The 13,501-nt window shown below is 50.8% G+C and overlaps 1 protein-coding gene across 7 annotated transcripts in view; it reads left to right on the forward strand.

Moving 5' to 3' along the window:
• The window catches only part of myo6a (myosin VIa), a 26,497-nt gene continuing 12,996 nt past the window's right edge, over positions 1-13,501 (forward strand). For all 7 annotated transcript variants that reach the window (XM_057016093.1, XM_057016094.1, XM_057016096.1 and 4 more), the window contains exons 1-12: positions 1-203; positions 5,313-5,447; positions 6,472-6,541; positions 6,614-6,687; positions 7,393-7,522; positions 7,873-7,978; positions 8,087-8,142; positions 8,229-8,326; positions 8,476-8,640; positions 9,263-9,343; positions 10,370-10,550; positions 11,877-12,021. In XM_057016093.1, coding sequence (XP_056872073.1) covers positions 5,331-5,447; positions 6,472-6,541; positions 6,614-6,687; positions 7,393-7,522; positions 7,873-7,978; positions 8,087-8,142; positions 8,229-8,326; positions 8,476-8,640; positions 9,263-9,343; positions 10,370-10,550; positions 11,877-12,021 — 1,223 coding nt within the window. In that variant the 5' untranslated portion in view covers positions 1-203; positions 5,313-5,330. The remainder of the gene's footprint in view (positions 204-5,312; positions 5,448-6,471; positions 6,542-6,613; positions 6,688-7,392; positions 7,523-7,872; positions 7,979-8,086; positions 8,143-8,228; positions 8,327-8,475; positions 8,641-9,262; positions 9,344-10,369; positions 10,551-11,876; positions 12,022-13,501) is intronic.

The raw sequence follows: 13,501 nt of genomic DNA on the forward strand, positions 1-13,501 counted from the left end.
GTCGTGACGTCACGGGCCAATTTCCCAGGATTGTTGCGGGGAGTCGGAGGCTGCTGGGCGGGGAAGACTGTGGCCCAGCCTGCCGGACAGGACACCGATCATCTGCACACCACTCGGCTCGGCTCCGTTTGGGACTTCCTTGGTGGGATTTGTTTTTCGTCGGGGATCCGCGAGCGAGTGTGGAGAGTTCCAGCGCAGAGAAGGTGAGCTGTCCGCCCTCCGCGTGCATCCACCGGGAGCTTTTCCCCCGACAGCGTTAGCTAGCTGCCGGCTACAGGCGGAGCAGCTCCCCGGTGCTAACAGCGCCCGCCGCGGCCGCCCGCCGCGCACCTTTGACGGCGGCTGGAGCCCGTGACACGGTCGGAGGTGGAAGCGTCCCGCCGGAGACCAACACCACCTCCATGTTGGCGTCTTTCCTCCGCTCCGCGGGGTGAAAACGCACTGTTTTATCCCGCAGCGTGCGCAGGTCTGTCCGGCTTTGTTGCCCACTTCCATCCAGACACCTGCACGTAGAAGTTCCTCGATGATCGATCGACCACCGGTTTGCTCATCAGTATTGTTTTAATTACATTTGACTTCCATTCAGGAGGTAAGTACTGGACTTTACCCCGTTATTGCAACCAGGCGGAACCGGTTTCGCCTCATTACGACTTTGATGGCTGCACCAACAGCGAAAAGAACCTTTTTAACTTATCTCTTTGGACCAGTGTCTAATCTTCGGGTTCCGATGGATGGAGCAGCCCCCCCGTAATCGGAAGAAGTGATGATTCATTGTCCTGGGGTTGGATGCGAGGCTCTGAAGCCGTTTCATTCCGAATACTCAGGTTTTTCAGGGCGATTCGGTGACCGAACATTAGGCCCAGTTTAAACTGGGCAGGCTGGGCAGAACCCACCGGACCCACTGGTGCGGACATGACAACGAGAGGCAGCACCAGTATGTCAGATCTCTCAGTGCAGCTGCGGCCTTCACACACACACTCACACACACACACACACACACACACACACACACACACAGAGCTGCTGCTTAAAGAATCAATGAACATGAACAAACGATGCTGCTGCTGCTATTTCTGTTTCTTTGTGTGTAAAATCTCATCTCTGCGTCGCCCCGGGAGCATCGAGGGCCTTGCTCACGGGCCCACAATGGTCCAGGGATGCCAACCAGTGCCTCCGGGCCAGCACTCCGTGACATCTTCTGTGGTTCCATCTGTGTTGCCGGTTACATAAGTGCTCTCAGTGCTGGAGCTGCTCCGGGTTTATGAATGGAAATGTCGTTTGATGCACTCAGAATCTGCAGGAATCCTCTCAGTTCTGGGGTTTGTTAGCCCATTTCCGCTATTTTTAGCCGCTGATCTATAAATGTGCTGCTTGCTGCTGAGCTCGGGGAGGAGGACTTTGACTGTTGCTCCCTCCTCATCGCCGCAGGCTTTTATGGCCGTGTTGACTCAGGTGTGCGGTGTGGTCACACATTTAGGTCCTATTATAGCAGTAATAATAGGACCTAAATGGGATCAAAGTCCACTCTGATTCAGGCTTTTCTTCAAGTCCAACAGCCGTACGGGAAGGTCCATCTTTGTTCCCCTGAGGTACTGATGGGCGCTCCTGGAAATGGTCGTGATTCAACCGCACTACAGCTGTGAACAGGAAGTGGCTGCAAACAAAGTCGAGGAATTCCTGCAACATCCAGGAAGTGTGTTGAGTGTGCGTGAAAGCAGGCGTTCGATGAGACGGGGTGGATTTGTTTACTGCAGCCCATCAGAAGGGGGCAGTAAACACACTTTGGTTGTTGATTTAGCAGCTAATGCTAACCGTGAGGCAGCGTCTGGTGCAGGTTGGGGTCATGGGTGTCGGTTTACTGGCGGCGCTGCGTGAATGGAGGTTACGGAGCCTTTGTAATCTGGGAATGTGAGCTGAATTAGTCGCCCTATTCGCCGCGCCAGGCACAGACGTCTGTTGGTGCTGATGAAGAGTGTCAGTTTACAAACACACACACACACACACAGAAGCCAGGGCTCGGCCACTTTCATCACTTGGTGTCAGATTTTATCAGGTTAAACTGTGTCGTGGTCGTCTCCAAATCTGCAGCCTCGTAAACAGATGACATCATCAATCGGTCGTTGAAGCGCAGCCGTCCGTCACAGAACAGGAAACGTTACAATAATCACGTTTGTCCCGATGCGTTTCCCTCCCGCCTGTGACTGACGGCATGTCGGGTGGCGTCAACGAGCAAATGACCCGTCTTTACTAACGGCGAAGGCTGTAGCCGTGGTAACAGAGGGCGCAGTCTTTTATCCACCGATCTGGTCATGATGGTGCGCCGCTGACCTTTGGAGCCTCTTGGTACAGAACGCCGGCCGCCATCGTGCTCACGTGGTCGAGTGAACCTGTAAAGCTCACAGTTCGTCTTTCATTCCAAACAGAAGATCATTTGGCGTGTGTGTGTGTGCGTGTGCGTGTGCGTGTGTGTGCGTGTGTGCGTGTGTGTGGAGGGGTGCTCGTTAGCTTGAGCCGCGGCTTTACTCCGAGAGGACTTTGACCCTCGTTAATCCGGCTCTTTCGCACTTCAAATATTGGAATGACTCAGGAAAGCTCGGAGCTGTTGGCGGAATTCCTCCTCGGTGAAGAAAAAACTGTCCATCGCAGAAATGATTCCTTCAAATTCCTGTTTGGTCAGTGGTGGTGAACACAAAACAAACGGAATTCCTCCCAGTCATACCAGTTTATCCTGAAGCTTCTCTTCCAGTTGGACGCCTACAGCTTTAGTGGGCTGGGTGGTTAGCGTCTGCTAGCATCAGTTAGCATCAGCTAGCATTGCTGTAACATGTGTCTGGCTCAGGTCACAACGGTTACGCAACTGTTGCACTCTTCAGACTTCTGCTGCACATGAAAGCATGTGGAGTTTTCCCATGATGCCTCAGGAGGAGTGCTCTGTCTGCTCTTTGAGTGTCCAGAGAGGACGTTTCCTCCTGTCCTGTGAAGGGACACAGACTCCTGGACGGACCTGCTCTCAGTTTCAGAACCATCGTAGAGTTCACCCTCACAAAACCCAGTTTTCTTCATCTAGTAGGTCCAAATTAGGGCCAAGCAGGACGAGGACAGGCCTCAGTTGGTTTATTATCTGACGCTTTCAGGGCTCCTGCCTCCTGGATTTTACGTTTCTGCTGTTGGGACGTTTTTGTAGGAGTAGAAATCTGATGCGCACAGTGGTGGAGCTGAAGACCCTCGGGGGTCTGAACGCCTCCAGACCACAGGAAGTGCTCGCACGGCGGTTTGAGACCTCAGCGGAGGGTTGACGTGCACCTTTAGCAGCTCTGACACATTTTATAGACGTTAGACTTCGGCTCCAGGAGGATGACTCCTGTCAATCTTTAATCTGAATTGTGGCGTTTGTGAAGATCAGCACTTCAGGAGGATCCTGCCTTTTTGCTGAAATCATCAGGGTCATATGAGCCTCTGCGTGTGTGTGTGTGTGTGTGTGTGTGTGCGTGTGTGGTCCTCAAACACACCCTGCCCTGGTTGGGTTGTGTGACGGGTGCGGCTGCAGCTTCAGACGCTGTTGAGACCTGAAACACCTGCGCTGCAGCGCATGACTCGTCACTTCCTGCAGCAGCAGAGCTCTTAACCCTATCATGAGTGTTTGAACGTGCACTTTCCTGCCTGTGGGTGGATTTTAGTGCTTTTAACGTCACCGCCAGGCGACTGCAGATGAAAACGCACATTTTCCAACCATGTGACATCACCTGCTTTATGAAATGGTACCGCCCCCTTTCAAGTAAATGGAGATAAAGCTTTTACTTTGAAGGAGGGCGATATTTTCTTAATATTCCCATCGGAACGTGCTGCTCGTCGACCGTCTGCCCCCAGGCGGGGTCATGTGACTGCGCCGAAGGAGGCCGACAGTCGGCTCTCAGTCGGCGACCACGCACGTCCAACAATCGGCCATTTGTGCGTCCCGGCGGTCCCGCCTCATCTCAGATTCATCTCAAACCTCTGTAGGGCGGTCGTGAGAGGCCCCGTCTGTGGGGCCACGCTGACCGGGAGCCAGACGGTAGCACAATGCTAAGCTAGCCTGGATGATGGACCTTCTGGTTCCTGATCATAAGGTTGGATTAGCAACCGCTGTCCTGAATCAGCTGTAGGCAGCAGGTGTTGGTGTTTGGGGGGTCTGGTGGGGCTAACGGACCGGTACCGCTCCTCAGCTCGGCCTTGTTGATCCTTCCTTAATGCGCCCGCGTCCCCGAGGAGGCTGACGGGCGTCGGCCGGTTTTAGCGCTCGGCTGCAGATGGATGCTTCTGTTTGAGGCTGAGAACATTTTAATGAGCGGCGCTGTTGAGGATCAGCCGCTGGGTTCTGTGTCGGGCCCGGCGGATCAGCCCGGGCCCGGCGGATCAGCCCGGGCTGGATGTCAGAGCAGACGGGGGAACTTTTTACACGTGGTGAGGGGGGAAAGTAGCGAGGCCGTTTTAAAACGGGCGGCTTGACCTGAACCAGTGGGAAGATGTGAAGTGATGGAAAAGCTTTGGCGCTGGGTCCGACCAGACCCGATTAACACGCCGTTCATGTAAAGACAGAAGAGGAGGGGTTAGAAAAGAATACCCTGCTGCCATGGCAACCTACAAGCCAGATGATGGAAATTAGAGCTCCAACGTCCCGGGACTGTAGTTTGATGCTGCTGTCATCGTCAGCCTCTCCACTTAGACCGGACCGGGGCTGATGATGTCATGATGAGCGAGCGGCCGCGCCGTTGCCGTGGTTATTGGGTTTGAGGTCTGGCAGGAAGCTGGCGCGTGAAGAGGGGAAGCTGCTGATTCCCTGCTTGGCTCACCGCCTCACATCTTATTGGCAGTCGGGTTGCTGCTGGGTGGCGTTGCCCCGTTCTCACTGGGATTAAGCCGGTTTCCGTGGCAGCAGATTGATGTTTGATGCCTCGTCAACGTCACCGTTGGAGCAGAACCACGGCTGAGAGCTGCAGCTGAAGGCAATCGCCGCCCCTCTGCCACACGGGTCTCCCTCGTTGTCTCCCTGTCCGTCACCGCGGAGGTAGCAGGAAGTCCCGCCCCCAGGAGGTGTTCCCTAATGTTCCCTCCGACTGCTGCAGAAATGCAAATATCTGCCGCTACGTTTGCATGTTTTTCTGAATCTTCATCTTCTGGACGGACGCCATCTTCCCGGTGTTTTGTTTATTACACATTAATATTTGGGTGCAGCTTGAGGAATATAGAGCCTTTGTGGCAGGATCGCAGAACCGCTGTAACGGCGGCGGCGCTGGTCCAGTTGTTCCTCTCTGATGACGGACGGTGTGTTTCAGGGCCGTCAGAGTGGAGCGATGGAGGATGGGAAGCCGGTGTGGGCTCCCCACCCAGCAGACGGGTTCCAGCTGGGAACCATCGTGGACATCGGATCGGACAGCCTGACCATCGAGCCGCTCAAACAGAAGGGAAAGGTAAGCGGGAGAGCCGGAACGCCGCGGTTTCCTAGGCTGAGACATTTCAGGTTTGTCCTGGTGACCCAGCTGTCCCGTCTCCGTGATCCACCAGTGGTTCTTCAGAACCTCTGTCTGCTACCAGGAACCTAGCTGGTTCTGGCAACCTTCAGGTTTTGGCATGATTCCTGTCACGCGTCTCTGATCCGACGCCTTTGATCAGTTGGGCTGAAAACACGACCTTTGTTGGCCACATGACCTCTGGTGACCCAGCAGAACCGAACCTGCTGCAGAGATTCTGAATTCTGAGTTCAGGCGTAAAGAGTAGCCTGTAGAGCTGATTGTCATGGGTGTGAGTGATCCCTCGTGACAGTCAGAACAACGTTCCGTCCGTCCGGCCGGTACCACCGTCTGACGACACCGATGGACGCTGTCATGTGTCCGTCACAATGGGCGCCTCTTTGTTCTCAGATGTTGATTTATCTGCCTCGTGTGGAAACATCTGGAACGTTAACTGATCCGAACCAGGAAAAGCCAGAACTGAATGCAGGAACATCGAGCTGAACTGCTTGAGTCAGTTCCTGATAATGGTTCTTGTGTCGGAACCACATTTGTTAGCGCGTTAGCATGTTGGCAGCCGGCCACAGCGCGCCACAAAGGCGCCGATGAGCTGGGTGTCACCTCCTCCTACCTCCTCTCTGCTCGCTGGGATCTGTCCAGTTTGGGCTGAGAATGCTGGACATTCCTCCTCTGGAAAGACTGACTGGTCTTCACATCGCCGTGGCAACACAGCCGTGGCAGAAATGTCAAAGCGGAGCTCATGCAAACCTGAGGCGCTGAAGCAGAGCATGAATTAAAAGAGTCAGTAAGGCGAAGGCAGAGCCGGTTCTGGTCTGAGCCTCCAAAGAACCTTCCCAGTCCAAAACTCCAAGAACAGAAGGGAAAAAAAGATAAAGAATCTAGACAGGGAAGATGATTGAGTGGTTGGTTTCTGTTTTATTTCTGGCCAAACTGTTTAATGACGACTTATTTATTTGTGTTCAAGACATTTTTGGCTCCGATCAACCAAGTCTTTCCTGCAGAAGATGATGTCAACAAACACGTGGAGGATAACTGTGAGTTTCCACCTGGATTCAGATATCGACCGCGGTTGCCGACCGTTCCTTCATCACCTTTGTGTCTCTCAGGTTCTTTGATGTACTTGAATGAAGCGACGTTACTCAACAACATTCGCGTCAGATACAGCAAAGACAAGATTTATGTGAGTGCGCGGCAGAACCTTCTGATGTTTTACAGCACACACACACACCTTTGTTCACTTGTACCCACACAGTTAGCATAGACTACATTAGCATCTTGGCTTGAGCCTCTGAGTTCATTGTAAAAAGAATCCTGATGCAAAACTACAATTGAATTACAGTCATCTTATATCCGGAAAACACTGCACCTGGCATCTGATAATGATAATGCGTTATTATTAATATTACTGCTGATAATACGTGTGTAATAGTAATAAAACAGTAACTGTACAACACTGACACCTAGTGGTAGAGAGCAGAAGTGTTCGAACATTCTGAAGCTCAGTGGAACTGAAGCTGCATCAGATGTGAAGAATAAAAACAGGAATAAATACAATAAAAATGTTGATAACAACAGATAAAATGCAGAATTATGTATAAAAGGAAGCATCAAAGCTCAAACTGTTTTTAAAACTTCCAGAATACAGTGGTGAAAATACAATAAAAACAAAGAGTATATTTTACTGGGTATTATTCATGAATTTGGGTTAATTAGAATCGTGTTTTTAACGAGTTCATTTGAAAACCCGACTTATTTTTGACGTCAAAATTCCAGTTGTATCAAAGCTGTTTATAGAAGGGCTGAGGCTGAGACCAGATGAAGAACATAGAACCTAGAATGTCCCAGTTCTGCGGTTCTGTTGCTGATGTATTTTCTTCTCTTTCAGACATTTGTAGCCAACATCCTGATTGCTGTTAACCCGTACTATGACATCCCCAAGCTTTACTCGCCAGACAGCATCAAAAAGTACCGGGGCCGCTCTCTGGGCACGCTGCCCCCGCACGTCTACGCCATCGGTGAGTTTTCCTAGCTGCAGGACCAGTTTGAAATCTTCTGAATATTATTATTTTTCGTCTTAATTCTTTGTGGATTTTCTCAGTGCTTTACTTTGTTGTTCTCATAGTTGATGGAATTGTTTTATTTGTAATATTATACACCACAAGACGCATCAATTGTCTAATGCAGTAAAGTTACAACGAAATCGTCACAATTATAAAAAATAATATATAAAGTGTTCAGGAGCGCTTGCAGTGCGTGATGTGTCCACCAGGGTGCAGTCAGTTCTCGATATTGGGCCGACACTCGGCTCGTGAAATTTGAATTTGTGGTCAAACTGTGCGTGTGTGTGTGTGTGTGTGTGTTCTAGCTGATAAAGCCTACCGGGATATGAAGGTTCTGAAGATGAGCCAGTCCATCATTGTCTCAGGGGAATCTGGTGCCGGGAAGACTGAAAACACCAAGTTTGTGCTCAGGTGAGGACGCGTCTTTGTTGGAGCTGACCTCTGACCTCTGTCCCTGACCCGTGACCCCACTGATATGAGCGGATGAGTGCTGATGACCTGTTGTGATGGTCCTGACAGATATTTGACCACATCCTATGGAACGGGCCAGGACATCGACGAGAGGATCGTGGAAGGTGAAATCCGACATTCTGATGTTTAGTTCCTGTCATCAGTGATGTCATTATTCTGGTGGCTGATTTGGTGTTTTCCGAACCTGCAGCCAATCCTTTGCTGGAGGCGTTTGGAAATGCAAAGACTGTACGGAACAACAACAGCAGCCGCTTCGGGAAGTTCGTGGAAATCCACTTTAATGAGAAGGTGTTTAGCAAATGTTTAAGGCTGCATTTCAATCAAGACTTTCTCTCCTCATACATGATATCAAATCACATTTCATTGTCATAATGTGAATAGACGTCGGTTGCTTGGCTGGGTTTGGGATCGTAATCAGTGGGTCCCTCTCCTGACAGAACGCCGTCGTGGGCGGCTTCGTGTCGCATTACCTGCTAGAGAAGTCGAGGATCTGCACACAGGGTCCAGAGGAGAGAAACTACCACATCTTCTATCGCCTGTGCGCCGGAGCGCCGGAGGAAATCAGGCAGAAGTTCCATCTGGGCTCCCCCGACACCTTCAGGGTACCAGCTGTTAGATGTTCTTTGCATCTGGATTCAAACGTGTTTGTAGCAGATTTCTGCCATCCATCCTCTGTCACATCTTGGGCTTGGCCGGAATCCATCAGACTCCGGGTATCCATAGCAACAGCCATGTCGCAGGTTTAGCCAACGCGACAGTTGGACTCGGATTCACTGCGTTTTACATCAGATTAAACATGTTAACTCGTAGCGCTGCCTGTGGCGGACAGCAGGGGGCAGCACCGAGCACCGACGACTGCTGCTCGGAGGTCTCTGATGCGGTTTTGTGCTGAGGAAGAAACAGACTGAGGAGGGAATTAGAACTAGAAAAGAGGCAGAAGAGTTGACAGAATTGAATAAAATGCCATCTGCAGTCTGTCGGGGATGGAGAACCTTAAAGCTTCTGTCCATCTGCCAAAGACCACCAAACACACCTTCATCCAGCCTCAGCTGGGAGCTGTGATGGTTTAGTCCCGCTGGGGGCGGCAGGTGGTGGAAGCCATTAAAACCACAGCAGGTTTCTCTCTCACAGTCTCACCAGCAGGACCTCCAGTCTGAACTCTTCGACCTCTTCCCTGTACTGGTGGTCATGTGACCTTCCTCATCCTTTCTTCTTGTGTTTCAGTACCTGAACAGAGGCTGCACTCGATTCTTCGCCTCCAAAGAAACTGACAGACAGATTCTGCAGAACCGTAAGAGTCCAGAGGTACGTCCCATCCTGCTCTCTGTCCCCCTGAAGCTGCTTTGTACTTCCTCCTCCTCTTCCTCCTCCTCTTCCTCCTCCTCTTCCACCTCCTCCTTTCACCTCCATTACAGTCTAAGCTGGTGACCTCTATAGTCTCTCAGATGGATGTTTTGTCCCTCAGCTGAGCCACTTTTAGTGTTTTTGATACTAAATCTGATCCGATAAAACAACGAACTCATTTTATTCTGTTTTTATTCACAACATTTAAATGATCAGCCTGACAGAAAAGCTCCTCCAGTGTAAGGAGCTCGTTCCTGCAGCTCTTTATTAACGATGCTATAAACTCCATCACTGTGGCCGGGTGTGGCGTCGTCAGCTAGTCTGAGCGTTACCGTGACAACAGAGTGCGTCTCTGGAACCTCCGGTTCACACTCGGAGCTCGTCGCCTTCTGAGAGACGAGTGGTGACAAATATTGATCAGAACAAGTCGGACGTGTCCATGGAGGAGTCGGTCTGACCATTAGTGTTGAGTGTGTCACTGGGTTTAAGTTTATTACTTGGGCATTTCCTCTTCCTGCTGAATGTAGTTAAACTGTCACACATTCGAGACCTTCAGATAAAGAAGCAGGAACCTCCAGATGATGTTGCGTATCGGGCGCCATCCCTGCAGGGCCAGGAGACGCGTCTAGCTGTAATGAGCAGAGATTTGTCCTGGGAAATCAACCGGGAAAGTTTGTTTGGCTCTGCCTTACCGTGGAGGCAACTAACGTCATCCCCATGGAGATGGCGGCTAAAATAATATTTGCTAACTGTCGTCACTGTGCTCTCGGCCTCGTGGCCGAGGAAGGGGGGGCCTCTTCGGCATGCTACCATGGCAACAAATTCAGACAAGATGATGGAAACAAATATGAGGATTTGGTTTTCCCTCCATCTGGTGCCTCGGGGTGAAGAAAACAAAGGCACTGATTTTGTCCTGGCAGCACATACGTGTTGACCTTTGACCTCTTCATAAGAAACACTTCTAGTTGCCTCCTCTCCGTCACGCAGCACATGAAGTCTGGACCCCTGAAGGATCCCTTACTGGACGACCACGGCGACTTCTCTAGGATGTGCGTGGCCATGAAGAAGATCGGCCTGGACGACACGGAGAAGCTGGATCTGTTCCGCGTGGTCGCCGGCGTCCTGCACCTTGGCAACATCAACTTTGAGGAAGCTGGAAGCACCTCAGGTGAGCTGTGGCAACACACACTGAGCAGTGTAAATACCCCAGCCTGATTTCCCGTATTTTACTTTCAAACAGATTTGGAATGTGGTGATTTAGCATTAGCCTTTAGCGTTGTTAGCGTTAGCCCTAAGCTACTTTCTGCAGAGGGGTTTTCAACCTTAGCTGAAGTCATGAATCTGCATGAGCAGCAGACGCAGGTGTGATATCCTCTCCCTGCTCTGAAGGATGAGTTTCCACACGTCAGGAACCATCCCTCTCACTGGCTTCTGGAATTCTGAACTGGCGTCTGTACCAGAGAGACGGACGCCATTTTGATTCCGTCGCTCTGGAGTTTGATTGATGGCTGTAATATCGAGGTCCGGGCTCGGTGCAGTCAGAGATAAATGTATCTGTAATATTTGGGGTTTAGTGGAGCCTGAAAAGCCCTCGTGTCCGTTTGTTTTTCATATGTGATTAAAAACAAACTTGGAACCGACGTGAAGCGGCGACTCTTCTAGAACTTTATGGTCCAGAAATGGAAGCTTCTTTTCTGGAGATGAGCCAATCAGAGCTCTGGGCTGAAGATGGTGAACGATCACAAACATCAGAGTCATCCAGACATCATATATTCTCACCATTGGGGGGGGGGGATTTACAGTCTGGATTAACACTTCAGAGGTTATTGTTTTAGGTAGTTTTTAGAGACTGTCCTCCACAAAGGTCGACTCCATCAGGTCATCCGGACCTTCATTAGTCATCTCCCATCAGAGAAGGTTGTCAGATAAAGATTAATCCAGATGATCATTAATCTACAGGTGACCTTTCACTCCTGGGTGTGAAGATTCTCTCCCACCGACTCACAGTTAGCAGCTTGAATTCTGATGCAGATTGATACTGAAGCAGCCTTCCCATCATCCTCTGGCTCTGCTGGAGGACGCTCGCTCTCCGCCAGGAAGAGACGACTCATGTCCAGAAGTAGAGGAATCCGTCAGGAGAGTCTGGAATTAATGAAGCCCAATGGGCTCGGAGTCCCCGGCTCTGCTCTCTACTCACACAAATGATCTGATATCACTTCATTTGGCCTTCAGAGAGTATTGATCCTCATCATTGATCGTCTGCCCCGGTGTTGTCACCAACAACCACCCAGGCTGATTTAATTTTCCATTATTGAGCCGCTCCGGGGCGGTTTTCATGTTGCCCCCCATTTTTCTGCGCCACCACAGTCTGCCAGCAGAGGGCGCCTCCGCGGCTTCACGTTATAAAACGCTCTGATGTAGAAGTTAATTTAATTTGTGCTCTCTGCTCCTTCAGATGGATGATTCTTTTATTATTTCCTCTCTGCTCCTCCAGGCGGCTGCACCATCAAGAACCAGTCGAGCCAGACACTGGAGCACTGCGCCGAGCTGCTGGGCCTGGTGGAGGATGATCTGAGGGTTAGCCTGACCAGCAGGGTGATGTTGACAACAGCAGGGGGCGCCAAAGGGACAATCATCAAGTAAGACACTTATGCAGGCTCACACACGAATCCTGAAGTTCACTGCAAAGGCTGCGTCAGCGCCAGCTTTTACACTCATGATTCTGCCTTCAAAATCTTCAAAGACAAGCAGATGGTTGATTTTCTCGTTTGGGTCTCGATCTGATTCACATCTAAAACGGTTCCTCATTAACTGCCAGGAAGCGGAATATTCCCCCATCTAATGCGCTCGCGTGTTTAGTAGTAAACATTCGAGTTGTTTCCCCTCCTGCATTCAGTTTGAACCCACTCGCTCTGGAGCTGCAGTTGCTGCGCAGACAGCTCGGCCTCCGTGCACGCTGCGCACGCCATCTGAATACCAACGCTCCCCTCCCACGCACGTTCGGATCTCCTCGTCAACCGTCAGCTGAACATCCACGTGTCAGGGACAACGCACGTGACAGCGCGGTGACATCATCAGCAGTCTGACGGCGCCCGGACGAGTCGCATGTGACAGCCGCAGATAGAGGCGGCGCTGGACTCACGGGACCTTCAGCTGACGGTTGACGCCAAGGCTGATGGGAAAATCACTTCTGGAAAATGCGGATTCAGCAACTTCAAAGTGTTTTTGGGTCTTAGTGATGAGCCTTTTCCCTCAGGCTGATATTGAGTAGTTACGGGAACCAGCAGGGGGCGCTGACGAGCACGTGTGACATGAACGCACGCAGCACAAATGTTGTTGGATGTTCGGGCCCAGCACGCTGCTCATCCTTCCGTTCCGAGTTTTCCAGAATCCCCAGAGTGCTCTGGGAAAAGAGGTGGACTTGATCCACAGTAGGTCAGTTCCTGTGGTGGGGAAAAGACCCAAGAGTCCAGGATGAGACACGGGAACAGCTGACAACTGTACCCCCCCCCCCCCCCCCCCCCCCCCACACACACACACACACACACACACCTGAAAACTTGTTACTTGTGTGATCAACTCCTGAGATCCAGGTGTGTCGATGCTACTCACGGGAAGTTATTAGATGTTGATGTTAAACGCAAAAGGACGTGTAATTAATGTGTAATAACGCAGACATATTTTCACCATCCATCAGGGTCACATGCAATACAAATACAAATACTTTCAGGCCCTGATTGTCAACAGAATTCATGAGTTTGTCTCCACGACGACGTCTTTTGTTTCTAAAGAATCAGCCGATGCATTTATTCATTACCAGACGTGACTTTTCAGCTGCGTCTTAATAGATTATTCATTGATTTGTTACACAGTTACACAAGGTCACAGTCGTGTGTGTGTGTGTGTGTGTGTGTGTGTGTGTGTGTGTGTGTTTTGGTGCAGAATACAAATAAAATCCTGGAGAATATTCAAGTGGGGAATGAAAACAGAATGTGGACTCGAGGAGCTGTTATTGGGAGTTCTAGAAGGGTGTGAGTGGTACTGACTGTTGGTCTAAAGGTGATGCTGGGGGTCAGGGGTCAGTGTCAGGGGTCAGCAGAGTCGTCTCGCTGCCGCTGT

This window comes from Takifugu flavidus, chromosome 19 (assembly GCF_003711565.1).
Source record: "Takifugu flavidus isolate HTHZ2018 chromosome 19, ASM371156v2, whole genome shotgun sequence".
NCBI classification, from domain to species: domain Eukaryota; kingdom Metazoa; phylum Chordata; class Actinopteri; order Tetraodontiformes; family Tetraodontidae; genus Takifugu; species Takifugu flavidus.